The sequence below is a fragment of the Sapajus apella genome, unplaced genomic scaffold, assembly GCF_009761245.1.
Source record: "Sapajus apella isolate SASKATOON/1434 unplaced genomic scaffold, GSC_monkey_1.0 scaffold37, whole genome shotgun sequence".
Classification (NCBI taxonomy): domain Eukaryota; kingdom Metazoa; phylum Chordata; class Mammalia; order Primates; family Cebidae; genus Sapajus; species Sapajus apella.
Window position 1 is genome coordinate 6,247,752 of NW_022436977.1, and position 26,979 is coordinate 6,274,730.

At 42.8% G+C, this 26,979-nt stretch overlaps 2 protein-coding genes and 1 non-coding gene across 3 annotated transcripts in view; 2 read left to right on the top strand and 1 right to left on the bottom strand.

The window, feature by feature from the left end:
• MYO1E (myosin IE) overlaps positions 1-26,979 on the top strand; it is a 232,332-nt gene that overhangs the window by 149,496 nt on the left and 55,857 nt on the right. The window contains exons 9-16 of the mRNA XM_032297293.1: positions 912-1,044; positions 7,049-7,245; positions 10,288-10,368; positions 10,673-10,759; positions 14,147-14,233; positions 15,823-15,990; positions 19,702-19,787; positions 23,080-23,161. Coding sequence (XP_032153184.1) covers positions 912-1,044; positions 7,049-7,245; positions 10,288-10,368; positions 10,673-10,759; positions 14,147-14,233; positions 15,823-15,990; positions 19,702-19,787; positions 23,080-23,161 — 921 coding nt within the window. The remainder of the gene's footprint in view (positions 1-911; positions 1,045-7,048; positions 7,246-10,287; positions 10,369-10,672; positions 10,760-14,146; positions 14,234-15,822; positions 15,991-19,701; positions 19,788-23,079; positions 23,162-26,979) is intronic.
• LOC116564615 lies at positions 12,305-12,445 on the top strand. Its single transcript, XR_004274993.1, has one exon. It is a non-coding gene; the product is annotated as a U4 spliceosomal RNA (small nuclear RNA).
• LDHAL6B (lactate dehydrogenase A like 6B) lies at positions 16,619-18,058 on the bottom strand. The gene has a single exon (XM_032297294.1). It carries the CDS (start codon positions 17,926-17,928, stop codon positions 16,783-16,785), a length of 1,146 nt encoding a protein of 381 aa, XP_032153185.1. The 5' UTR covers positions 17,929-18,058; the 3' UTR covers positions 16,619-16,782.

Below are 26,979 nucleotides of genomic sequence, written 5' to 3' on the forward strand. Positions count from 1 at the left end.
TTTGGAGATAGGCCGAACACCCACTTAACCTCAAAGGGCTTCATTACCACTACCCTTTGAGTCTGTTTCAAGCCGGGAAGTATTCCTCAGCCCAGATCTAGAACTGAGTGGTAGACCCTGAATGAGCAATGTGGGTTCAGTACATTTGTGGCTGAAACGGATAGAAAGTTCAGACAGACTGTGTCCTGGGTGCCAGGAAACAAGATGGTATCAACAGGTCATATGGCCACAAAGCAGCTGGGAGAAAAAGTGCCGATAAGGAGTCTGCACACTGGTCCTAGAGTATAGTTTTTCCTAGGAGATGGTTCTCTAAGATTTAGACATTTAGTGGTATGTATCGCATTTAAGGGGCCTCAGAAACTAGACTTTTACATGATGCTTTTATTGGATTTCCTGGAGATTTTTCATTAAGATCTTTTTGCAGTTACAATATATTCTTATCCCTCCTGATGAAGGAAAAGATCTCTTGAGTCCGTTTTGAGTAAGTGGAAAGGTCAGCAGTGACCTTCGAGGGGAAGCTGGCAACAAGAACACATCAAAGGATAAAGCTAGGACTTGGGAGGCTTTGTGTACAACTACCACTCCTCCGAGTATCTTCCTCCTGGAGTATTCCCTTACTTCTGGAGGATGGCATGCTATGCTTAGAGACAGAACTGCCCTTCCAGCATGACTTTAAAACTTGAGAAGAATGTGTGCACTGGGCAGGGATCATGTACAAGAACATCCCGCTGTCACCACAAGCTAAGCCACGTGTGACTGCACGGCCCAGTCTATGTTCTTTCTTTTTCTTTTTAACTTGTCTGTACTTGCTACACCCTTATTTAGAGCAGCTGCTCTGCTTTGGCTTCTTCCTTACGTGCTTGTAAAGCTGACGACCAGCTTCTCTGGATAGTTTCTCTTTTCTCTTCCAGCACGCCATGAATGTGATTGGGATCTTTGCAGAAGAGCAAACGCTGGTGTTGCAGATAGTGGCAGGAATTCTCCACCTGGGAAATATCAGCTTCAAAGAAGTTGGCAACTACGCGGCTGTGGAGAGTGAAGAGTGTGCGTAGCCCTGGCACGTGGCCATTAAATGAGGGGGGTGGCTAGCTGCGATTAGAAGTAACCCAGCACTTTCCTTTGCTTAGCTCAAGTGGGGATATTGGGAAGAAGTGAGAAATCTACATGTCTTCTGTGGCAGAACAGAATGGCTTTACAAGAGACCAGACCTCTTCTATGCACCTGCCCCTCTCTTTATCTTTCCCCAGCCTTTCCAAGTCCCACGCCATCCATGATTAATTGTTTCAGTTGATCGCTAACCCGGGGAAAGCTGGGAGGATTTCACATCTAGGTTTAAAGATAAAGTAATTTCTTTAATGAGGATTAGAGTAATGCTTAATATTGCAAAAGATTTAGTCTCTTTATGAAAAGCTTTTCAGTAACTGGTCTTAAAGATCTAAATTCACCTCAGGGTTTTAAAGAGCAAGCAAGCAATATAATACGTGTAAACATGGGAAGCTCACAACTTCATTTTGTTTCACAGATTGGATTAGATTGGATTTCTGAACACAAGAAAGATGGACATTGACTATTGTGTTTACATATCTCATGATCACCTTGAATGATCACATCTGTATCATTGGAGCCTCTACACCTAAATGATCATTTTTCCTCTTCGAGACAAAAATCAGGTTCTTCCTGTAGAGAGATGCTGTTGGTTACATGTGCCCGAAATGTACCATAAATACAGTGGCACGTGATTTCAGCCTCTGAGACATCAACAGCTTGCAGACTGCTCTCAGAACCCACACATCCTTTAGCCACCCAGGAAGACATTCTTCCCTTCTCAGCATTCTTTAAGGATGATAAATTTAGATGCTTAGTAATAAATAGTATCCCACTCATTGCTGAAAATGCAGTGGGGATATTTCCATTCCAAATAAGGTTCTTTTTTTTAATGTTTTTGTTTTCTTTTCTGATAAAAGAGGGAAGTTCTGCTAACTTCTGATGTCTATCTTATAAAGAAAAAGATGAATTATGTTTACCACGGAAGGGAGTAGAAAACTATAAATATACAGGGTGTCCATCAAGTCTAAAAATGTGACCTACCAATCATAATACTGATAAATGTGTTTCTAAACTTTGCATACCTTGTCTTTGAAGTTTAACACATGCGCCTATGTTTCCAGTAAGATCATGAACACCTGGCCTTTTAATGTAAGAGTGTTGCTCTGGTTGTAGTTGCTGTTGAAGTAGACTGGATTTCTTTTGCCTTCTTGGGATAGTAGAGTAATTTACTGCCTCTTTATGCTTGAAAACAAAATCATGACACTGAAACAGCAAACAGTTCCCTAGATGTTTGAACGAAGAGGTGTTGTATTGCACATTGATGTCCAGAGTTCGTCGTCTTCTCAGCCAGATGGGTAAGGCCCAGCACTGGCAACTGCCCATGAAATTCCTTGCCTAGAGGTGCTGGAGGCATGGAGGTGGGAAAAGGTGGAGATGGAAGCCAGAGAGGTCTAGGAATGGGCCTCCCTCCCAACAGTCTCCTTTGATTTGGGGCTTTGTTCATTTGGTAATACATTAACATGGCTCAGGGTGGAATGCAGTGAAAGTTCTCCCTTCTCTACCTTTACTAGTTCACTTGTTACCCTTGTCAGAGGTAACCAAGGTTCCCAGTCTCTTGTGTTGCCTTTAAGGGATGTGTGTTCCAGAACGACTGCACACAGCCACTCTTTTTTCCCACTGTTGTGCCATCATAGGGCTTATAACACAATGTTCTACAGTTGCTTTTTCAGTTCATATGTGTCTTAGGCCAGGCATGGTGGCTCATGCCTGTAGTCCCAGCACTTTGGGAGGCCGAGGTGAGTGGATCACCTGAGGTCAGGAGTTTGAAACCAGCCTGGCCAACATGGTGAAATTCCCTTCTCTGCTAAAAATACAAAACTTAGCCAGGTTTGGTGGTGGTGCGCGCCTGTAATTCCAGCTACTCTGGAGGCCGAGGCTAGAGAATTGCTTGAACCTAGGATGCGGAGGTTGCAATGAGCTGAAATTGCACCACTGCACTCCAGCCTGGGCAACAGAGCTAGTCTTCATCTCAAAAAGAAAAAAAAAAAAAAAAAAATAAAAATATATATATATATATATATATATATATATATATATATATATCTGTATGTTTTTCTTTATATATCTATCTATCTTAGAGATTATTCTATATCAATTCATAAGGAGATTTATCTTTTAAGAGATGGGGTTTTGATTAGTTGCCAGGGCTGGTCTCGAATTCCTGGCCTTAAGTCATTCTCCTGCCTTGGCTTCCCCAAGTGCTAGGGATACAGGCGTGAGCCACTGCGCCTGGCTGCCCTTTTTATAGCTTCATGACATTCCATTGGTTGGCTACGCTTTTATTTATTTATTGAAGCAGTCACCTATTGTTGGGCCTTAATGTGGTTTCTGTCTTCTGCTGTTACAAGACTGAATGAACACTACTGAAATGAATAGTCTTGGTTCTATCATCTTTCTCATATTACAGTTTATCTATGAAATAAATTTGTAGAGGGAGGTGGTAGTCCATGCCTTTATGATAGAAGAAAGCAGACTTTCTCTAGCTATTACAGTGTAGAAAAAAAAAGGTAAGATTTTCATCAGAAAAGGCCTACTAAAGCAAAATAGCCATTAATAACAACAGGCTTTTCGTTTTTTGTTTTTGTTTTGAGACGGACGGCATCTTGCTCTGTCACTCAGGCTGGAGTGCAGTGGTGCTATCTTGAATCGACCTTCTGGATTCAAACAGTTCTCCCGTCTCAGCCTCCCAAGTAGCTGGGATTATAAACATGCGCCACCATGCCTGGCTAATTTTTCTATTTTTAGTAGAGACGGAGTTTCGCCATGTTGGCCAAAGTGGTGTCAAACTCCTGACCTCAGATGATCCTCCTGCCTTGGCCTCCCAAAGTGCAGTGATGATAGGCATGAGCTACCGTGTCCAGCCAAACAAGCTGTGTTTTTACCTGACCTTGGACCAATGGAAGTATAAAATTTCGTTGATCAAACCTTGTCGTTACTGTGAAGTCAAAACAAATCTCACCTTAGGTACATGTTTACCTGTCCAACAGCAATGCAGTGAGATGGCAGGTCTTAAACACCAAATTAACCAAAGAATTTTTTTTTTTTTTTCGGTGCCGTGACTCGGATTCGACTAAGAATTTTATTGAAAGAAAAAGTCACTACTTTGATAACAGTCGGGAGGAAAAGTACAGGGGACAGCACCCCTCCTTTACCCTGTTCCTATTCACAGATGAGAAAGCACAGAAACTCAATACCAAAGACAGATGAACCTTTTTTACCATGCTGTTTCTTTTAAATTTGTAAAAATTCAATTTTTTTCTATACATTTTTGATTTTTCTCTCTTTATTTCAAATTTAGGTGGAAAAATTAAACGTAACTTTGCTTTACACTTTAATGCCGTAATAGTAATGTGTCTTCATTATGTAAATGTGTGGAAATACTACTTTTTAGCAGGTTCTTCTGTGTTTTCCATGACTCCGATTAGCTATATCCAAGTTATACACCCGCATTTTAAAGTAAATCATTGCTTTCTGCCTCCTGTCTCTCCCCAGTTCTCCAGGCTTCCATACTGACAGTCCCATCCAGACACACGCACAACTGCCTAATGGAAACTCACAACCTGAAGAAAGTCAATATTAGCAGCCCTGTAATTTTGGCATCAGGACAGGCACCAGCCATAAAAGTTTGAAAAACATGGCATGGATTATTTTTCAAGCCAAGTGCTGTATTTCCTCTCTAGTCTCCTTAGCTGTTTCCCCAAGCTTGTGGCTCTGATTGCATTCCTTGTGTTGCGAGTGCTTGTAGCCCTCCATGCCTTCTTCTGCAGAAAAGGACCACAAGATGGAAGTAGAGCCTGTGTCTTTGCCAGTCCCTTCTCTCTCTTTCGTCTCAAGGACTCTCATCCGCACCCTTATTGTTTTATGTCTTTAGCGTAAGTTGTAAAGATAATGGCATAAACATTTTAACCAAATATATTAACCATGTGGGAACATGGTTAGGGCCCGGGAGAAAGGCACATTTACAAAACAGAGAGATTGAGGCTAATTATTCATTTTATAAACCTGTTCACTGTAGAGTTCCTATAAGTAATGAGAGGTGCTTTTGTGACTGTCCTATAAACCACTGATGACAATGTCCACTGCATCTAGTGAGATAAGCTTCTGATGATAAAACCAACATGATACTCTTCCCTTATCGAAGACTTCTTATATGTTGGATATGTTGGTAAATGTCTCTTGATTCTCACAGCAACTCCACATGTGTCTGGTCTGATTTATGAATGTCATCTGTCCTCACTCTGTGCACAGAAAGTTTTAGTTGAGTGGAAGACACATCCAGATTCCTAGACATGTGTTAACACTAAAACTAAACTAAGTACAATGGCCATTTTCAGATCAGTGCATTTGATTTTGTTCACATGTCCTTTCTAAAAGGGAGCCCTTCCATTGCTGAAAGTGTTTTTGTGAAACACTCATATAGGTGATAAATGTCTTGTTCTGGCATTACACTTTTTCAAAATGCATTCACTGACTTAATCTCATTGGAAGGTGTATACTGAGAAATGTCAGCCCGTTATATTCTAACACCATCTGTGAAATTGAAGCAGATTATCCTTCATTGGGAGGCTTGCGATTTTTTGGCATCATAAGGCCTTTAACAAAATACTTTTATCAGATAATTTTGGTAAAGCATTATGCAGAAAAAGAAAACTCATAGCCAAGTTCAAAATTTTCATTTGCATCTATAAAAATCTTTCATTCATATTGGAAAAATCTGAGCATTCTTTCATGTTGAAGAATGGTGTCATGTATTTATATTAGAACGTTTTGCCCAGAAATCCAGAAAACCCCATTTATACCACTAGCCCTTCCTGGTAAGTTTCATGGTCTGAAATAAGATGTTGAGTTGTGGAAGTCTCAGTTTTTCTATCTGAAGACCACTAATGGCCATGCTCTGTGACATTAGGGTGGGATGGGTGTGCTGTCATGTGACCACCACCATCCCCTTCATTTCACTCCATATGCTACCCTCAGAGGGATCTTCTCATAACGCCCTTCTTTATTAGACATTCAGACCCCCTTTTGCCTCCAGCCCAAATGTATCATATCATTTAAGGACCCCCAGAATTGGGATCTGTCTTCACCTTTTTAATCTGTCCTGAACTTTGAGCTGTAGCCAGTGCCAGTCCACACACTGTAGACCATGTGCCATCTCCATCATGCCTCCCACACTTCTGCTTCCTCCCCTTGGTGCACGCCTTTCTCCTCTCTGCATCCACACAAATCCTACTCATCCTTTACGCCCAGCCCCAATCTCTTGACTACCCCAGCAAGTAGTAATATCTTCTTGTTCTAATTTCTCCAGATCTTGTCTCTCTGTGTTACGTTTTCAGCTTTTCCAAGGGTTCTTTATTTGGCACGCTATTTTTGCCTTGTCTAGATTGCTTTCAAGATTTCTCACATATTCTCTATCCTTTTCTCTCTCTTTAGTAACCCTACACATGCTAAATACTCAATAAACATGGGATTGGTTGTAATTATTAGTTCAGGAATACCAGGTGCTTCAAAAATAATGCTTTGAAAACATTGTACTAGAAAGGAAGAAAACAATATTTGGAGCCAAAGAAATGTTTCTTGATTGAGTTCCTTCCGTGCTGTCTTGCTGGAAGCTTTGAGAGATGTCCATTTTAGGCACTTTAACTGTGATCTCAGTAGGAGGGACAGGTTTGCCACCCTTCTTGGATCCCTGATTTGTGTTATTGGAAGTCTCAGTCATCATAGGAATTGACTCATGTAATAAAACAATCAGGAACAACAAAGAAGATGGATGTGTGTGGGATGACTGATAAGCAGCCTTCACTGGAACAGAAGCTCTTGGGGCTCCGTAATTGCGCCTTCTGTGTACACACACGCGCATGTGCACATAAGTGCCTCCGTATGTTTGTGAGATGAATTGGCATTGTTACAATTCTGAAAGATTGTTTTGTTTTATGTTCTACAGTTTTAGCTTTTCCTGCGTATCTGCTAGGGATAAACCAGGACCGGTTAAAAGAAAAGCTAACGAGCCGGCAGATGGATAGCAAGTGGGGAGGCAAATCCGAATCCATCCACGTGACCCTCAACGTGGAGCAGGCCTGTTACACCCGGGATGCGCTGGCCAAGGCCCTGCATGCCCGAGTCTTTGATTTCCTGGTAGATGTAAGTAACACAAGTTGATGTTGGTGATGCTTTATATTTTAGCTATAAAGAGTAAAACTAGTAGGCCGGGCGAGAGTGGTGGCGCATTCCTGTAATCCCAGTACTTTGAGAGCTAAGGTGGGACGATCTCTGCAGCCCGGGAGTTTAACAGCCTTGGCAACATGGTGAGAGCCCGTCTTACAAAACACACACACACAAATACAAATTATTCCAGTGTGGTGGTGTATGCCTGTGGTACAAGTACTCAGGAGGCTGAGGTAGGAGGATCACTTGAGCCTGGGAGGTCAAGGCTGCAGTGAGCCAAGATTGTGCCACTGCACTCCAGCCTGGGGGACAGGGTGAGATACTGTCTCCAACAACAACAACAAAAAGAGTAAAATGACTAAGGGTTTGTGTTCCTGCTCTGGCTCCTTTCTTTCACCCATTACCTTACTTTACTTTCTATCTTCTCACTCTGCGATCACTGAATCCTGTTCTTCCTTTTAGAACTGCCCACCAAGACACCTTAGTTAAATCTAATGTGGCAACAAGTTTCTTCCTGACAAAATATTTAGTAAAGCTAGGATTAGAGACCAGAGAAAGAGGAGACCCACGTTCATGGGCCTTTCTTAACTTTTGGGCCTGAAGATTTAGGAATGCGTTTTTAACATATTGCCGTGTTAGAAATCAACGCAAAACCTAGTGGCTGTAAACCATACGCACTTGTTTTCTCAAATTCTGAGGGTCAGATCTTTGGGATTGACTGAACTTGGTGGTTCTGACTCAAAGATGAGGCTGCAGTCAAGATGCTGATTGGAACTGTGGTCATCTGAAGTCTGGCTGAAAGATGGATTGCCCATGTGGCTGTTGGCAGGAGGTCTCAGTCCCTTGCTGCATGGACCTCCCCTTGAATGTCCTCATAACATGATGGTTGGTTTTCCCTGGCGTGAGTGATCTGAAAGAGGGAATGAGCAAGAAGCCAGTTTTTTATATCCTAATCTTGGACTCAGGTGTAGTCACTGTGTCACATTCTGTTTGTTAGAAGCAAGTCACTAAGCAAAGTCCACAGTTAAGGGGAAGGCAGTGAGGCTCCATCTTTTGAAGGGAAGAATATAAAAAACTTTCGGCATGTATTTTGAAACTGTTAGATATTTTTGGTTATGGCATAATTACATATGTGTGTGTATATATATACGTACACACTTACATATGCATATATATTTATATATGTGTATCACATATATATTCTGAAAATTCGTCTGTCAGCAGTGCAGAGCTGCCGGTAACAATCTGTGTTAATCACTATACCCTCTAAACGGCAGAGTAATGATAGCAGGCAGTTATATAGCTAGTTGTATAAGTGCCCAGACACTGTTCTAAGTATTTTAAAGGGAAAAAACCCTCACTTAATTCTTGCAACAACCCTGTGAGTTAGTATTATCTTTGCTTTACAGATAAATTAAGGGAGGCATAGATTGATTAAGGAATTTTCCCAAGGTCACGCTGTTACTGTGTGATAGATGTAAGCTACATTCCTAGCTATTTTGCTCCTTTGACATTTATATATTCAAGCTAGAAGGACCCTAGTCGAGGGACGACAGTGGGGCTGTTTGGTCCAAAGAATCTGTATTTTACGCACTAACATCTATGTGGCTTAAAGTACGGTTAGTGTGGTTAGAGTAGGGTTAGGCGTGACAGGGTAGGAGAGCTATTCTGGGTACTTCTAGTGGCTTTTTGAAGGATTAAATTGCTTGGGAAGGTCAGGGTCATACTAAACAGAAGTCATGCAGTTAGGTTGTCCAGACACCTCATTTTACTGGAAGGGAATTTCAGGCCTGAGTAATGGTGGCTTTGCCCAAGGCCAATCAGTAGGAGGGCTGTGCAGCCTGGGACTAGAATCCGTATCTCTTGTCTGTTTGTTCAGAGCACCTTCCAGCGCTGGGCTTCCTACCCTCCTTCCTTCCTGTCATCTGTCAATTTTTTTTGTAAATAGTAAAAGTAGTTGAATGCTTATGTAAGTGATCCTAATTTGAGGTGGCATATACTGGACACTGACTATGTATTATATATGATTACTTATTCTCTCACGAAAGAGATATTTCATTTTGTTTGCCTGGAAAAACCTCTGATACTTCAGAATCCATCCAGGTATTCAACACCTCAAAGAATTTTTCTCTTACATTCCTCCCCTCCTGCATCAGCCACCAACCCGCTCTATCCTTTACCTCCCGTGCAATCATTAAGTCTGTTCTCATGAATTGGTTGGCCTCTTCTCACAGTGATTAAAAAAAAAAAAAAAAAAGAAAAGTGACAGGAGAAAAAGAACACAGATTTAGGCATGACACTGCTAAAATTTATTCCCAGACCCTGCTTCTTACTAGAACAATGTTAAGCAAGTCTTGGTGTGTCCATCAGGAAAATGGGGAAAATAATGGTATCACTGCCATTATGAGAATTGAAATGAGAATTCAGTGAAACCATACATTGAGAGCGCTTAGCAAACCCTGGCAAAAGTGAATATTCAGTAGATGTAAGCTGCTTTTATTATCAATTCAAAATTAATGACTATTGTTACTATCCATAGATAGCTCTCTATAAGCTCCTGGGAACAAGGATGGTCGTTTTTAGCATCCCTGGCATATTGTGTTGGGTCATCACTAAATGACCGGTGAATGGAAGACAATGGAAATGGCAATTACAAAGCCTTCCATGTGGGTTCTTCATGTGAAATAGGTTTTACTTTGACCATCCAAGATGACATTTTCTTCTAAGTCTTAAGACTTCCTGAAAAAGCTGAGTTGGCCAGAAATTAGTGGTTATCATGATTAAGCAAACATTTTTTGTTTCTACTGTACCTGCTTTTCTGAATCCTGGTGTTTTTTCAAAGTACTCGACTTTGCACTGAGACTTTGTGAATGCAGCAAGTGTCCTGCCTTCACGTTGTCCTCTGCGTCCTGCAGGCAGTAGTGTTTGCTGTGTAGCCCAGCTTCCTTTTCCCCAGCACATGCCCATTTTTAGTGTACATGGAAAGGAATTCACTGCCATGCTGTTTACTTTCTCTAGTCCATCAACAAAGCCATGGAGAAGGACCATGAAGAGTACAACATTGGCGTCCTGGACATCTATGGCTTTGAAATATTCCAGGTAAGGCCAGTTTGAATAACTGCGGGTTGAGGAGGGTGACATATTTCATCTCACCTGCAAGAAATAATTCTAGGCAATGCAAAAACAAACAAACAAAAAACCACTCAGGTTCGTTTTTGCTTTTCTGAGTTTTTCATGTACCTTTACCAAATTAATTTCTCCTAAATATAAACTTCATTCTATTGATGCTTCCAACATTTCTATTAAAGCCTTTTGTATCAAGAAATTTCAATAAATCACTCAAGAAATGACTTTTAAATGATTTTATGGAACAGTTACATGTGAATAACTTTTTTTTTTCCAGAAAAATGGCTTTGAACAGTTTTGTATCAACTTTGTTAATGAAAAACTGCAGCAGATTTTTATTGAACTGACATTAAAAGCGGAACAGGTAAGCAGTCCCTCTTCCTTCATCCTGTTCTATTTATAATTTATTTTGTTTAAGAGGGTATAGATTTCTGTCTTTTGATAACAGATTTGGGTTCCAGTCTTATATTAGGAAATGCACCTAACAAAGTCAGGTAGAAAAACCATAAGCCGTTGTGGCATTTTAATCTGTGAAATATAAATACCATCTGCAGCATTTGCCTTCTTTAAGCAAATGATGCTATGATGTTGGACGTAAGATTGACTGCTTTTACTTTAGTGATTCATTGAGCACGTGGGAAATGGGAGCCTAGTTCCAGCCCTCACTGACTGTGGCATATATTATGTTCCAAATAAAAGACTTGGCTTTCGGCCGGGTGCAGTGGCTCACGCCTGTAATCCAAGCACTTTGGAGGCCAAGGCGGGCAGATCACCTGAGGTCAGGAATTCAAGACCAGCCTGACCAACATGGTGAAACCCCGTCTTAAAAAAAAAAAAAAAAAAAAAAGACTTGGTTTTCTCAGATTTACTCCATTCTCAGTCTTCCCTAATAATACATGCATTTTTAACAAAACTGGTATTTCAATATTTATCGGAGGTAACATGCGTTGCTATAGTTTCTTCTAAAGTTTGATGCAAGCTAGGTGCTGTGGCTCATGCCTATAATCCTAGCACTTTGAGTGGCCGAGTCAGGAGAATTGCTTGAGCCCAGGAGTTTGAGATCGGCCTGTGTGACAAAGTGAGACCCCATCCATACAAAAAATAAAATAATTAGCTGGGCGTGGTGGCAAAAGCCTGTAGTCCCAGCTTCTCTGGAGGCTGAGGTGAAAGGATTGCTTGAGCCCAGGAGATGGAGGCTACATCATCACACCACTGCACTCCATCCTAGGCAACAGAGAAAGACTGTCTCAAAAATAAGTAATAGCTGGGCGCGATGGCTCACACCTGTAATCCCAGCACTTTGGGAGGCCGAGGCGGGTGGATCACTTGAGGTCAGGAGTTCAAGACCAGCCTGGCCAACATGATAAAACCCCGTCTCTACTAAAAATGCAAAAATTAGCCAGGCATGGTGGTGTGTGCCTATAGTCCCAGCTACTTGGGAGGCTGAGGCAGGAGAATCACTTGAATGCAGGAGGCAGAGGTTGCAGTGAGCTGAGATCACACCACTGCACTCCAGCTGGGGCAATAGAGCGAGACTTAGTCTCAAAAAAATAATAATAATAATAATAATAATAAATAAATCGTTCAGAGCGGTGTCCGTTGTTTGCTGATATCATATTGTTTAGGATTCCTGGGGCCACCATAACAAAGCACCACAAATTGAGTGACTTTAAACAGTAGCACTTTCTTCCCTACCAGTTCTGGCGCCCAGAGCTGAAATCTGGCCACACTCCTTGCCAGGATGGAGGGGAGAATCCTTCCTCTTCTAGTTCCTGGTGGCCCCTGGTATTTCTTGGCTTATGGCGGTTTGACTCTAGTCTCTGCCTGTGTCTTCACATAGCCTTTTTCAGTGTCCCTCTGTGTCTATATTCAAATCTCCATCTCTTTTCTTTTATGAAGGCACCATTTTAGCTTTGCACAGTGGCAATATTGTGGCCAGTGAGGTTTATCGGAGTCATGATTATTGCTAAGTGAAAACTTTTTGCAATACCCCGCCATGACGACTTGAAATATAGTTAGCATTGACAGTTTTTGACAGTCTCTATGGAGAGTGAACTGTAAAGAAAGAAAAAGAAAAACACTATTCTTTGGATTTCAAGTTCACTCTAAACCCAGGATGACTTATTGTGAGATCCTTAGTGGATTACCTTTATAAAGTCCTTATTTCCAAACCTCGCATTCTGAGGTTCCAGGTGGGCATGAAATTTTGGGGATACTATTCAAGCCACTGCACACATCAAAGGCTGTTTTGGGATCATTTAGTTACGGAAGTGTTCATGCCTCTGCTTAGAAAATACCATACCAGGGGAAATACCAGGCCCAGGAACCTGCCTATGGCTGTTTTGCTCTAGCTACTCTAGGGGTTGGGGAAGGCTAGAGGTTCGCATGAAACCCATCCTACCATTGCTGCCTAAGTCCTTACCACATCCAGCCCAGCCTACTGCAGTAGCCTCCTAACCGACTTGGTAGTCTCCCTATGGGTTTCACATGAACCTCTAGCCTCCCTCAACCCTTAGACTAAGTAGCTAGAGCAAAACAGCCGAGTAAGAGTGCAATAGCGAATGTGATGGGATGGGGAGGTAGGGGCTAGATCTTACGGGGACTTTGCAGGGCATGGCTGAGACTTTGGGCGTTATAGTAAGTGGAATGAGGATCCACGGAAGAATTCTGAATGAGGAGTGACAGGATCTGATTTGTCATTTGTGTTTTTGGAAAGGTCTCGGGCTGTTATAGACTTACAGAGTAGGGTGAGGCAGGGGAAAGCAAACTAAAACGGAAGCTTAAAAACCAGTGAGGGGGCTATTGTAGGAGACTGTGCTAGACTTGGTAGAGACTTAGACAGCCATGGTAGCAGTGCAGGTGGTGAGAGGGAGTATCTGGAGAGTGAGCCAATGGGACTTGCTCAAAATAATTAGCAATAACCAAGAAAGAGGAAGCAATCATGGGCAATTCTCAGCTTTATATCCTGGATAACAGGGCTGATGGTGACACTGTTTACTGGAGAATGAGATTAATCAAGGGGTTGTTTGGAGGCCATGGGAAATGTGGAATCAGAGTTCCTCTGAACAGGTTAGGTTTTAGAGGCCTATTATACTTCCAAGTGAAGATCCCAATCTATAGGATGGATTTAAGCCTGGAACCCTGTGGTGAGGTCTAGACTAGAGAAATAAATTCAGGAGTCATTATCCTGTAGGTGGTATTTAAAGCTATGGGACTGATTGAAACCACCTAGAGAAGGAGGGCTGAGAAAATGAGAAGGCTGGAAGATTGAACCCTGAGATTCCACCACATATAAAGGTCTGGAAAGAAGAAAGAGCTGGCACAGGAAGCCGACAAAGTGAGACCAGTGAGGGAGGAGGAAAAAACCAGGACAGTGTTGCAGTGTTCAAGTTAAATGAGGAACTAATAGACTGAAGAACCTTCCCGTTAAGTACCTTGATGCTAATCTGTACTCCTGTCCTATGTTAAATTTTTTAAGAGTTTTATGATTTATCAGTTTGGTACTACTAAATTGTCAAAAACAATTGTTTGGTAACAATTTCATACAGTTCAAACTAAATGTAAAAATTACCAAGTAATAAAATGTTCCTTCCTATTACCTCTTAGAAAATAAGAAATTCAAGTTCCTACTCTTTGTTGGAGGACTTTCAAGTTTTTCTCTTTCATGGGAATTTTTGTCCATTCAGGGTCTCTCCGTGTAGGGCTCTTGCTATTTGGGTAATAATGTGAGTTCCTGGTTTCTGTCTTACAGGAAGAATATGTTCAAGAGGGAATAAGATGGACACCCATTGAGTACTTTAATAACAAAATTGTGTGTGACCTCATAGAGAACAAAGTGGTAAGTGTTGGTTTCGTATGTCTTGTCACTGCTGACAGGTTTACATTGACTTTCTGTTCTCTGTTTCATTGTTTTACAACAGGCAAAGTGACAACACTGATTTGCAGAGAATTTGAGCAATTGTACTACTTTTCTGTATGTGTGAAAAGAGAACAGTAGGGCTTTATTCTGGTAGTAAATATGAACATGTGGATTTAAGTAAAATGTCAATTTACAAATGGAAGTTGTTACTGAATTCTAAGAGTAGACAACTGTCACATGATAACATAGCATGTGAAGAGCCATAACACTGGCCCTGTGTTCTAGTCCAACTTCTAGGACTTTAGCCCTAATGACTGTTTCAGGCCAGGTGTGGTGGCCCATACCTATAATCCCAGTACTTTGGGATGCTGAGGCAGGTTGAGCACAGGAGTTGAAGACTAGCCCAAGCAACATGGTGAGACCCTGTTTCTAAACACAAGCTTTAGCTAATATGAAAATTGTATTAGCTAAATACAAAAATTAGCCAGGCATGGTGGTGTGCACCTGTGGTCCCAGCTATTATTGAGGCTAAGGTGGGAGGATTGCATGAGACTGGGAGGTTGAGGCTGTGGTGAGCTGAGATTGCACCACTGCACTCCAGCCTGGGTGACAAAGCAAGACAAGACCGTGTCTCAAAAAAAAAAAAAAAATCAAAATAAAATAAAAGTGATATATAACAGATATTTCTGTAGGACTTTTTATAAAACTGAAAACAGTAAAAATATCCATAGACAACTTAGTTATTAAACAATCTATAGTGTATCAGAACCGAGAAATACAGCCATTAAAATAGTAAGTATGAAGAATATGTAAAACATGAGGAATGCTTATAAAATAGCTGGGCGCAGTGGCTCAAGCCTGTAAACGTAGCACTTTGGGAGGCCAAGGCGGGCAGATCACGTCAGGAGATCGAGACCATCCTGGCTAACATGGTGAAAACCCATCTCTAATAAAAATATGAAAAAATTTGCTGGGGGTGGTGGCACATGCCTGTAGTTCCAGCTACTCAGGAGGCTGAGGCAGGAGAATCACTTGTACCTAGGAGGCAGAGGTTGCAGTGAGCCAAGATCATGCCACTGCACTCCAGTCTGGGTGACAGAGCAAGACTCTGTGTCAGTAAAAAAATAAATAAAATTAGTGCTATGTGAAAAAAGAAATGCATTATAGAATGTGTACACTAAATAATTATATAAATGATAACTACATGGGTAACAGGCCAAAAAAGAACATTAAGAAAGAGATTCGGTCAAAAGAAAATGTTTTTATTTTACTTTTGGATTCTGAAAGTGAATTTGGCATGAATATGAGTGAGCAGATACTGATCTGTGCATGACTCTTGGATAAGACTTCAGGGAGTTAAACAGTTTTTTGGAAAATAGAGTTTCCTCCCTCTTTAGATCTAAGTGGTGACTCCCCATTTGGGACTATTAATTACATTCTTGCCTGAAGGGGAAGACTGACTTTCAAGATGGTATCTTAAGTCAGGGGAGGTGTTCCTTTGCCTAAAAAAGGACTTGTCTGTTTTGGAGAGGTCAGTGACTAGGGCCTTGCCTTCTTGGTCTCATTAGAACCCTCCTGGCATCATGAGCATCCTGGATGACGTGTGCGCCACGATGCATGCGGTGGGTGAGGGGGCAGATCAGACGCTGCTCCAGAAACTTCAGATGCAGATTGGGAGTCATGAGCACTTCAACAGCTGGAACCAAGGCTTCATCATTCACCATTACGCTGGGAAGGTATGGCCGATATCCATTTTAATGTCTATCTGCTTTAAGCCTTTCGGTCTGTGATCTGTTTTCTCATGAAGCAAATGACATGCCTTGCTGTATTAGTCATTCAACAAATAGAACTTACTATCGAGGGAGGCAAAACAAAAGACTGTATATATTAATGCACATTTTTTTTTGAATGTACATACTTTTTACATTGTAGAGGAGGGTACTACTTTTTTTTTTACAGCATATAAATGAACATAGGTATAAGCCAGCAAGAATGAAATAACTAACAAACATCTAATGAAAAGAAGCAGAATTTCTAAAACACAAATACCTACATCCTACTTTTGGGAACCAAATGCCAACTACTTATATATATATAACAAGCCAAGTGCTGCTACATCAGAGGTACCAAACACACTTTCTTTAGGAATTGTAAATAAGTATCATCCAGCACCTGGATGCTGAATCAAAGAGCTGGAGGACTAAATAAATAGGAAAGTCACTCTACCCACTTTCCTGTTTCCATCTTTCAAGAATTCAAGTTTTTTTCAAATTTTTGAAAAAAATATCCTGCATCCGTGATCTCCTCAACAATATAGGAATGGTACTTTTGTTTTTTTCTTTTTTTTTTTTTTTTTTTTTTTGTCTTTTTGATTTTTTTCCTTTTTATGGAGAACGGGGTCTTGCTGTCTTGCCCAGGCAGGTCTTGAACTCCTGGGCTCAAACTATCCTTCCGCCCCTGCCTCCCTAAGAGCTGGGATTACAGGCGTGAGCCACAGCGCCCAGCCAGAATGGTAGTTTTAGACAACTTTAGAGCTTAAGCTCCTTCTGAATTTCCCAAAGTGTTTTTGCACTCTTCTTCAGATGCGCCTCCTCTTCAGGAGTCAGCTTTATCTTTATAAGGTTGGTAATACCATTCTCTCCCAGGATACAAGGAATACTGAGGAACACTTCTTCATCTATTCCATAGAGGCCCTTAATTATGGTGGAAACTGGATGTGTTCTCCTAAGATTCTTCAAAATACTTTCTGTTAAATCAGCTACAGATAGGCCAATAGCCCAAGAAGTATAACCTTTCATTTTAATAATCTCATAGGCACTAGCAATCACTTCTTTGTGGACGTTTTTCCATTGCTCAGGATCTTTATCAGTTCCTATATCAGAGTTGAGATCCTTGAAGGGGATACCAGCTATGTTGACTCCACTCCACACAGGAACACTTGAGTCTCCGTGCTCTCCGAGGATCCATCCGTGGCAGCTTTCAGAGTGGATACCAAGCTTTCGTCCAATCAAGAAACGAAAACGAGCAGTATCCAGATTACAGCCGCTTCCAATAACACGATTTTTGGGAAATGCAGTCAATTTCCAGGCCACATAAGTTAAGATATCCACTGGATTGGAAACAATAATCAGTTTGCAGAGGGGGCTGTACTGGACAATACTGGAAATCATTAACTTGAAGATGGCCACATTTCGCTGGACTAAATTAAGGCGCGTCTCTCCCTTTTCTTGGCGTGCACCTGCTGTGATAATCACTAGGTTGGAGTTTGCTGTGACACGATAATCTTTGCTACAAACAATATTTGGCATTTTCGTGAAAGGGCTGCCATGTTGAAGATCCATTGTCTCACCCTTCAGTTTCCCTTCATTAAGATCCACAAGGGCAAGTTCATCAGTCAAGCCTTTTAATAAGATGCTGATAGCGCAGGCCATGCCCACCGACCCAGTTCCTATGATGGAGACCTTACTGTGATGAACGGGCTTCTCGGAAGTGAAGCTCTCCATAAGCTCACTCTTCACAGTCGCCATCTTGCTCACGGGGGTGAAGAGCCAGGTGCCCTTGAGCGGCAGGCGCGCCGCCTGACGGGGACACAGGGCCGTCCCCAGGCACAGGAAATTCACCCCCGCCGAGCTCACTCTCTGGGTGGCCAGCACAACAGGCACGGTCCAACTCATGGCTGTTCACTCAAGAAGTGGAGGGAGAGAACGGAAAAAAAGCTGCTGATCAAAACGTCGAGGCGCCAAGAGAGCCGTTGTCAGCACCGTCAGCCCTCAACGGCCAGTGCGCATGACCCGCCCCCGACTCTCTACTGCGACTGCGCGGGCCTTGCCAGCGCTTCCGACACGTGCTTTCTGTGGGTGCTCAGACCGAGGTGGTGAATGGCTGCTTCTCTAGCAAGTGATTTCTGGAGTTTGTTTTACCAAGAATATTCTCGTCAAGAGCTGACATGTTTAAAAAGCTAACTCAGAACCCTGGAATTACTAGTTTTCTATTTTTAGCATGAATGCCAAGAAAAATGCTTCTGTTAACCGCAGCTGGAAATAAGGTTACATCTGAACCGTGACCCTGCCAGGAAGGATAGGGCACTGTGCTTTGTGTACCAGTAGCTGCTTGCACCATCTCCCAGTGTCCCAGAGTGGGCTCCTGCTTTCTGGTGTGTGGTCTGGAGGCCTATTTATTTATATATTTATTTTTTGAGATGGAGTCTTGCTCTGTCACCCAGGCTGGAGTGTAATGGCACAATCTGAGCTCATTGCAACCTGTGCCTCCCAGGTTCAAGCAATTCTCTTACCTCAGCCTCCCAAGTAGCGGGATTAATAGGCATCCACTACCATGCCCACCTAATTTTTTCTGTTTTTTTTAAAGTAGAGACAGGGTTTTACCATGTTGGCCAGGCTAGTCTCGAACTTCTGACCTCAGCTGATCAACCTGCCTCAGCCTCCCAAAGTGCTGAAATTACAGGCATGAGCCATTGTGGCCAGCCTAGAGGTCTATAAAGGGTCCCACTGCCTTGGTGCCAGTCCTGGCCAGGACCCATACTGCAACAGTCAACAGGAGCTTGAGCTGGGTAGGGGCTGCCTGGGAGTCATCCAGCACTAAAAACTCACCATACTACTGTATATTTTTAGAACATGAATTATTACTCTGCTACATATATTAGCTGTTGAAGAAATGGATTTTCATCTTGCCTCTTGCTGCAATCACAGACCTGCATTCCTTGTCTGACTGTGCTGACTAGGTGTAAAAATGAAGGTCTGGAGTTCACTTTTGGTGTTGTCCTCATAAAATGCATGAGTATTGGGTGCCTACTGGGTGCTAGGCTGTGTAGGGCTGCTGATGATCAAAAAGTAAGTTGAGGTCATGGTCTTGGGGACTTCCTCATCCTGTGAAAATCCCCTGGTCTCATCCATCATCCCTGCTGATCTCTTGTTGAACAGAGTATCAGCATGAGTTTCTGGCCAGGCTGGTGCAAATTTGATACCACTTTTGGGAGAAATTGCAAAGCCTCAGATGACATGGCTCACTGCAGTGAATTGCCAAACATGAGGGGTTTCACCTTTGCTCTGTCTTAGCTAAAATTTAGGAAAAGAATTGAGTTTATCACTTAGACACCCTATGGATCCACTGAAGAAGGGGTATGGGGCCTTTAGAATTGGAGTTTTGATTATTGATGATTTGAGCTATCCTGGCAACCAGATCCTCATCAGCATCTGCAGGCCATCCCCACTAAGCCACCTAACAAGTAAGACATGTGCACAACCTTCCTGTGACAGTGCACAAAGAAATTCCAAATGCAGCATCTGGAAATCCACACGTTGTGGTGAGGGTAGCCTTGCCAGCTTGGGTTTTTTGTTTAGCGAAGCTACATTTTTTTGTTCAATGAATGATTTTGCTGAATGAATTACATTTTGTTCAATGAAATTAGATTTTTTTCCTTTCTTGGCCAGGTATCCTATGACATGGATGGTTTTTGTGAAAGGAACCGGGATGTGCTTTTTATGGATCTCATCGAGCTTATGCAGAGCAGTGAGCTGTAAGTATGTTTTGCCATAGCTGTCAAGGGATATAGGTTTGATGACCTATATCAATATGAAAATAAACTTGTGAGCTGGGTATAATGGTGTGCGCCTACAGTCCCAGCTACTGGGCAGGCTGAGGCAAGAGGATCACTTGATCCTAGCAGTTTGAGGCTGCAGTGAGCTGAAATCGCTCCTATGAATAGTCTCTGATCTCTAGCCGGGCAACATAGGAAGATCCTATTTCTAATGCAGAAAGAATAAAGGTCGGGTACGATGGCTCATGCCTGTAATCCCAGCACTTTGGGAGGCCGAAGTGGGCAGATCGCAAGGGCAGGAGATCGACACCATCCTGGCCAACATGGTGAAACCCCATCTCTACTAAAAATACAAAAATTAGGTGGGTGTGGTGGTGCGTGCCTGTAACCCCAGCTACTCAGGAGGCTGAACCAGGAGAATCGCTTGAACCAGGGAGTCGGGAAGTTGCAGTGAGCCAAGGTTGTGCCACTGCACTCTGACCTGGCAACAGAGTGGGACTCTATTTCAAAAAGAAGGAAAAAGAAAAACAAAACAGAGCACCTGTGATGTTTAGTGGTTAGCATTTTGTCCTTTGTGCTATTGGGTCTGGATTATCATTCATCTATTTGTTTTCTCAAAATAGCTTTCTTTTTTCCTATATCAGTCTCTCCCTTATGTCCCTAACACTTACGCTCCTGAATTCCAAGTGCCATCTACATGTCCTTCAGGACCTCAGGCTTTCTACCTTTCAGTACTATTATCAGGAAGAAGTGAGCACACTGGGTTTGGATTGAGATGGCCATTTCTGACCATTTAAGAAGGGAACCATCTATGATACTTTGCCCTTGAACTCTTCTTCATTGTCATTGAATTTTAAGTCATTGTCAATGACTTAGCAAGACCCACAGTAAGCAGAGTCGCTGAAGTACTTAAGAAATGGCTTGAGGTGGCGCGGTGGCTCATGCCTGTAATCCCAGCACTTTGGGAGGCGGGATCACGAGTTCAGGAGATCCAGACTATCCTGGCTAACACAGTGAAACCCCGTCTCTACTAAAAATACAAAAAATTACCCGGGCGTGGTGGCATGCACCTATAATCCCAGCTACTCGGGAGGCTGAAGCAGGAGAATCGCTTGAATCTGTGTGGCAGGGGTTACGGTGAGCTGAGATCATGCCACTGCACTCCAGCCTGGGCAACAGAGTGAAACTCCATCTCAAAAAAAAAAAAAAAAAAAAAGAAATGGCTTGAGAGCTCTGGGAGGGACAACAAAAGGAGGAGTGACTCAGATCCATTTGAATTCCCAAGACCCTGTTTAAGCTGTAGGGGTAGCACAGTGGCGGTATCCGTCTTGCATGCCACTAGAACTCTCAAAACCACCTCTGCCTTCCTTTCCTCTTCCTTGAAAGGGTTCTCACGATCCTGGATAAACACACAGGAGATGAAATTTACAGAAGCAGGCCTTGCATGTAAGGCAAAGCCCATGCATGCCAGATCTTACAATTTCTAGCACTTCCTCCAATTAAGAGCTGCCCTTTTGGTCTCTATTTCTAAAGCTGTCAGAATAGCAAGGCCAGCTTCTCTAATCAATGACAGCAAACCTGATAACTTCCTAATAAAGGCCTGACTGCAGTGAAAGTAAAGCCAGTGTTTCCTTTTCAGGCCCGGGTCAGTTGTTCTGCTCCATTTACTTCTCTCTCCGCAGCTCCCTGCTCCTCCTCACCCTCTGCTCTCCATCCCTGCCCTTCCTTGCAGTCACACCACCATTTCTGAGATTTTGCATTTCTTTTCATTCAAACATGCAATATCTATTTGTTCTTCTCTGAAATGGTTAGGTAAGCCACAAGTCCTGGCTTGTGGGTTTTATGGCAGTCGGGTGCAAACTTGTTTCCAGATATTGTTTGTTAAAAACTAGTAAAATTCCTGCCAAGTTTAAGAGTTGTTATTGCTTCCACATAAACTGCTGTCATATAGGCCATGGCCTATTATTTTGTAAGCACATTTGATGTCAAAATCTGTAGTTTTATCTGGTCAAGTTAAAAGCAGATTACTGGGGAGACTTCCTGGAAAATTCAAGTACCCAATAAGTCATTGAGGAGGAAGTGAGTTTGAGTGTCAGATTGCTAATTTACATGGATCCCATCATTTACCCAGTCAGCAAATACACATTATGGACCAACTGTGCACCATGCTATGCTTCAGACACCAGGGGCACAAGATGAGTAAGGCATTGCCCTTGCCCTTTTGCTAGTGAGGCAGACATATAAACACATGCAGCTCAGTTAGTACCACTAATGAAAGTGTATTCAGCAGGCAGAGCATTCATGATTTGCTACTGCCCCGTTTAAAATTGCTCATACTCAAAAGCAGTTTGTGAGGGTTTTCTGTGTGGAGCTGGGAACAGTGTACTAGTGGCACCTGGTAAGCAGAGGCCATGGATGCTGCTGAATATCCACAATGTGTAGAAGAGGCCCCCTCCTCAGAATTATTCAGAATAATTAAAGAATTATTGAGAATTAAAGAATTGTTCAGCTGCAGCTACCAGTGGTGCCCAGGCTCAGAAATTCTGCTCTAGAGCCAAGCAGCATCAGCACTGAATCCAGACATTTCATATAGTTCCCTGAGCTCTGGTCTTACTTGTCTTAACAAACCCATGCTGGCTGGGCGCAGTGGCTCACACTGGTAGTCCCAGCAGGGTAGAAGGCTGAGGCAGGAACACCACTTGAGCCCAGTTGTTTGAGACCAGTCTTGAAAACGTGACAAAACCCCGTTCTTTTCAAAAAATATGAGAATTAGCTGGGCATGGTAGTGCCTGCCTGTAGTCCCAGCTATTCAGGAGGTTGAGGTGGGAAGATGGCTTGAGCCTGGGAGGTCAGGCTGCAATGAGCTGTAACTGAACCCCGGCATACTAGCCTGGGCAACAGAGCAAGACCCTGTCTCAAAAAGAAAACAAAAACCCTAAAATCCCATACTGACTTCCCCCTGTTAGGTTCTCCTGTCAAGATATACCTCAATTCCTGTCTAGGGACGTTGGAAAGGCAGAGTTTTAAAATTTATTTTGCAGTCCTTGATTCCAAGTTGCTGATATCTTAGAATTCTTTCCCTTCGTGTCTTTTGTCCCTTGGTCATTTCCCCAAGTCACATCTTGATGTCCTGTGCTGTGAGTCAGACGGCTTTTCTGTAGCCAAGGTTTTGTGCCTGGGGACAGCCCTCCACTCCATCCTTTAGAAAGGCAAGCTTTCAGCCCCCAAGGGACTTACAGATTGCTAATTCATTCTCTTTCTCCTTTTCCAGACCTTTTATAAAGTCTTTATTTCCGGAAAATCTGCAAGCTGACAAGAAAGGGCGCCCAACTACTGCCGGAAGCAAAATAAAGGTTAGTTCTATTTTAGAAAATGAATAGATTCTTATAAGGGCTGGGGTTTTCTAGGACTCAGGAACTGCAGCCCTGGGCCAGGATGAGGTCAGTGAGATGTGAAGGGGTGGTTACAGAAGATGCCCAGAAGTAATATCACTGCTTATTAAAAGGTTCCGGGATACTAGCCGAATTTGACTTGGCTGTACCCGAAACCTTAGGTGGATGTTAAGTACCTCATAGCTTAATAGTCAGCAGATGATAATCAGCTACTTTCTAAGAGGAAATGGCTTTAAACAGAATCTGGAAGAATTTATGTTAAACTAGCAGAGAAATGTTGTGGTTCGGAGCCATGTTTTAGATACTGATGACAGTTGTCCCGGCCGGGCCCCAAAACCTGCCAGTTATGGAACGTAGCTTGACAGAAATTCTACTTGGTCTTTTAGGAGCGATTTATGTCTCCCTCCTCACTGGATCTTGCAGGCTTCTCCTTGCTGTGACTCACAGACACATCTGGCCACATGGTGTCTCAAGTCTGAAGGAAATCTTAAAGTGTTTCTCAGGAAGTAGGCAGAGCTCTATGGTACCTGAGCCGTTGTGTGGCGAAATTCATCGTCCTTAGCTACACTCTGAATTAAGCGTTTGAGTCAGCCAGATGTGGTGGCTCACACCTGTAATCCCAACACTTTGGGAGGCCAAGGAGGGAGTATTTCTTGACCCCAGGAGCTCAAAACCAACCTGCGCAACATAGTGAGCACCCCCATCTCTACTAAAAATAAAAATTAGACAGGTGTGGTGGCTCACACCTATGCTCTCAGTTACTTGGGAGGCTGAGGCAGGAGGATCGCTTGAGTCCAGGAAGTCAAAGCTGCAGTGAGCCGTGATGCTCCAGGCTGGGGGACAGAATGAGAATCTGTCTCCAAAAAAAAAAAAAAAGTTTTGTCATTGTGTCACACACACTTAATCATGTAATTGAGAAGTACTCACTAAACCATTTTTAAAAATCATACTGGTTGTAAAAATTATACCAGCTAGATATTTCCTTAGTTTTATAGTCAAAGGAATGGTGGAGTGACAGCAGGGCTTTGAGGTTGGCTTGCCCGTGTTCGAATCTCAGCTCTGGCTTTTCCTAGCGGTGTGCTTGCCAAGCTGTCACTTACTCTCTTGGTGCCCTCACCACTTCCCTGTAATATGGAGATCTTAGTGCCTATCTTAAGAGGTTACACTGGTGGTTCAGTTTCATAGTTCATCAGAAGCGTTTAACACAGTGCCTGAGACATGGTGAACACAAGATGTATATGTGCTCTGACTACATTCTTCCCTGATAGCCCCATTCCTATACCACCGTTGTCTCTGCTTAATTTTCTTTTCTTTTTGTAAAGTTGAGGTCTTCCATTGTCACCCAGGCTGGTCTTGAACTCCTCAGCTCAAGCGATCCTCCCACCTCAGCCTCCAAAGTGCTGGGATTACAGGCATGAACCACCGAGTCCAGCTTGGGCTTTCAGCTGTAGGGTTGAGCCCTCTGGGTTTCAAGAACATTATGTCGAAAGAACTAGAGAAATTTAGTAGCCCCAGGACAGTCACTGGGTTAGGTTCACTGGAGCAGAGAGCTGAAGGCAGAAAACAGATGAAATTCTCATGAGGCGGTGATATTAATGTCTGCATGAAGTTTCTGACTCATGCCTTTACTGCAAGGTCCTGGATAAGGATTAACTCTGGGCTGGAAAATCGAGTCATAAGACTGTCACATTCAGATCCAAGGGGCCCAGATCATCCAGGTTGTGATGACTCATTTCCAAGTGGTCTGGATTATTCTTTATAAAAAGGAGAGCAAGGGTGGGGACACTCCTTTCCTCCTTGTAGACTTGTCCCCTTTCTTTCCTTCATATGCTTGTCTAGTCGAAGGCTCAAGGTGCCATCATTCTCGGGTGTTTCCAAAATGTTCAGGATTAGAAGTCTCAGGCTCTTGCCTAGGGAGGTCAAGCCGAAGTCAGCCAGTTGACCTAAAGGGATAGCAGTGTGTTTACCCACCCAGGCACACTCTCCTTGGTGCACAGTGTGACCTCTGACTGCCTGGCTGTCTGCCTCCACGTAGGAATAGAAGTTTCTCCAAGTACTTCTTATAGACACATAGCTGTGGCCCAGTCGCTGCTTTCCATTCCCACAGCATTTTGCAGACATCATGGCGATCTTAATGATATCCCTGGGGCATAAGCATTTAAAAGGATTCTGATTTCCTTGAAAGAAAAATTAAACTTGTGTTCCAAGTCATCTCAGTGTTATGTATTTCATTATATTCTAATTATTTAAAAATTTAAACTGACTTGTAGCATTTAACTAATAGAATATTCATTTGATGGGAACTCTCATTATCTTGATTATAAATAAAAGTATAAATATAGTAATATTTAATAGCACTTGATTTTGAGGTTTCACTAAATTTGCTATTGTTGTGGCTAGAAGGGACCAGTACAGGTTGAGCATCCCAAATCCTGAAATGCTCCAATGGACATTTCCTTTGAGCATCATATTGGTGCTCATAAAGTTTCAAATTTGGGAGCATTTTGGATTTCGGTTCTTCAGATTCAGGATACTCAACTATAAAGTATAATGCAGGCTGGGAATGGTGGCTCATGCTAATCCCAGCACTGTGGGAGGCTGAGGTGGGTGGATCATTTGAGGTCAGGAGTTTGACACCAGCCTGGCCAACATGCTGAAACCCCGTCTCTACTAAAAACACAAAAATTAGCTGGTATGGTGGCAGGCGCCTGTAATCCCAGCTACTCAAGCGGCTGAGGCAGGAGAATCTCTTGAGCCCGGGAGATGGAGGTTGCAGTGAGCTGAGATTGCAATGAGATCATGCCATTGCACTCCAGCCTGGGCGACAGAGCAAGACTCCATCTCAAAAAATTAAATAAAGTATAATGCCAATATTCCAAAATCTGAAAAAATCCAAACTCCAAAACACTTTTTGTAACAAGCATTTCAGATAAGGGATACTCATCTGTATTTAAATTACAGCCAAAGATTGATGCTACAGAGAGTCAGAATCAAGCTAAGAGGTGACAAAGGTGGACTGGCTACAGCTTTATCTGAGTGTAGCTGGAACTATAAAGGGACGTGACAGAGGAGGTGCAGGCATCATGCAGGTGATTGGACTGGTTGGGGTTTGTTTTTGTTTTTGTTTTTGTTTGTGGTGGTGGTGGTTTGTTTTTTGTTTTTAAGACAGAGCCTCACTCTGTTGCCCAGGCTGGAGTACAGTGGTGCTTCTTGTGACCTTAATTGATAACGCCCATCTCAGCCTCCAAAAGTGCTGGGATTACAGGAGTGAGCCATTGCGCCCAGCCTGATTATTTGGCTTTTAATATCGATTTCAATCTCTAGATTAAATTAGAGGTCTTCTAGTGCATCCTATTTAGTTTACAGATAGAGAACTGGGGGCCAGGGAAATCTAGTGATTAGTCACGTAGCTTGCAAATAAAAGGGCAGGACCCTCAGTCAGGCCTGCTGTTGGCTCTGTTGAAGGTAAAATGAAGTGCTTTCATTCTAAGCCCTTTCTCACTGTGCTATCTGCATATTTTAACACCTGCTTCTATTAAGCAAGTGCTGTTTGTACCTTTCTGTCCTAACTCAGGAGCCCTTCTTGGCTAGAATCAGGATTAAACTCAGTTACTGCTTCACAACCATCTCCGGAGACATGTTAAACTGACCCAAGGCTGGGCACAGTGGCTCACGCCTGTAATCTCAACAGTCTGGGAGGCCAAGGTGGGAAGATTGCTTGAGGCCAGGATTTGAGACCAGTGTGGAAAATATAGTGAGACCCCATCTCTACAAAAAAA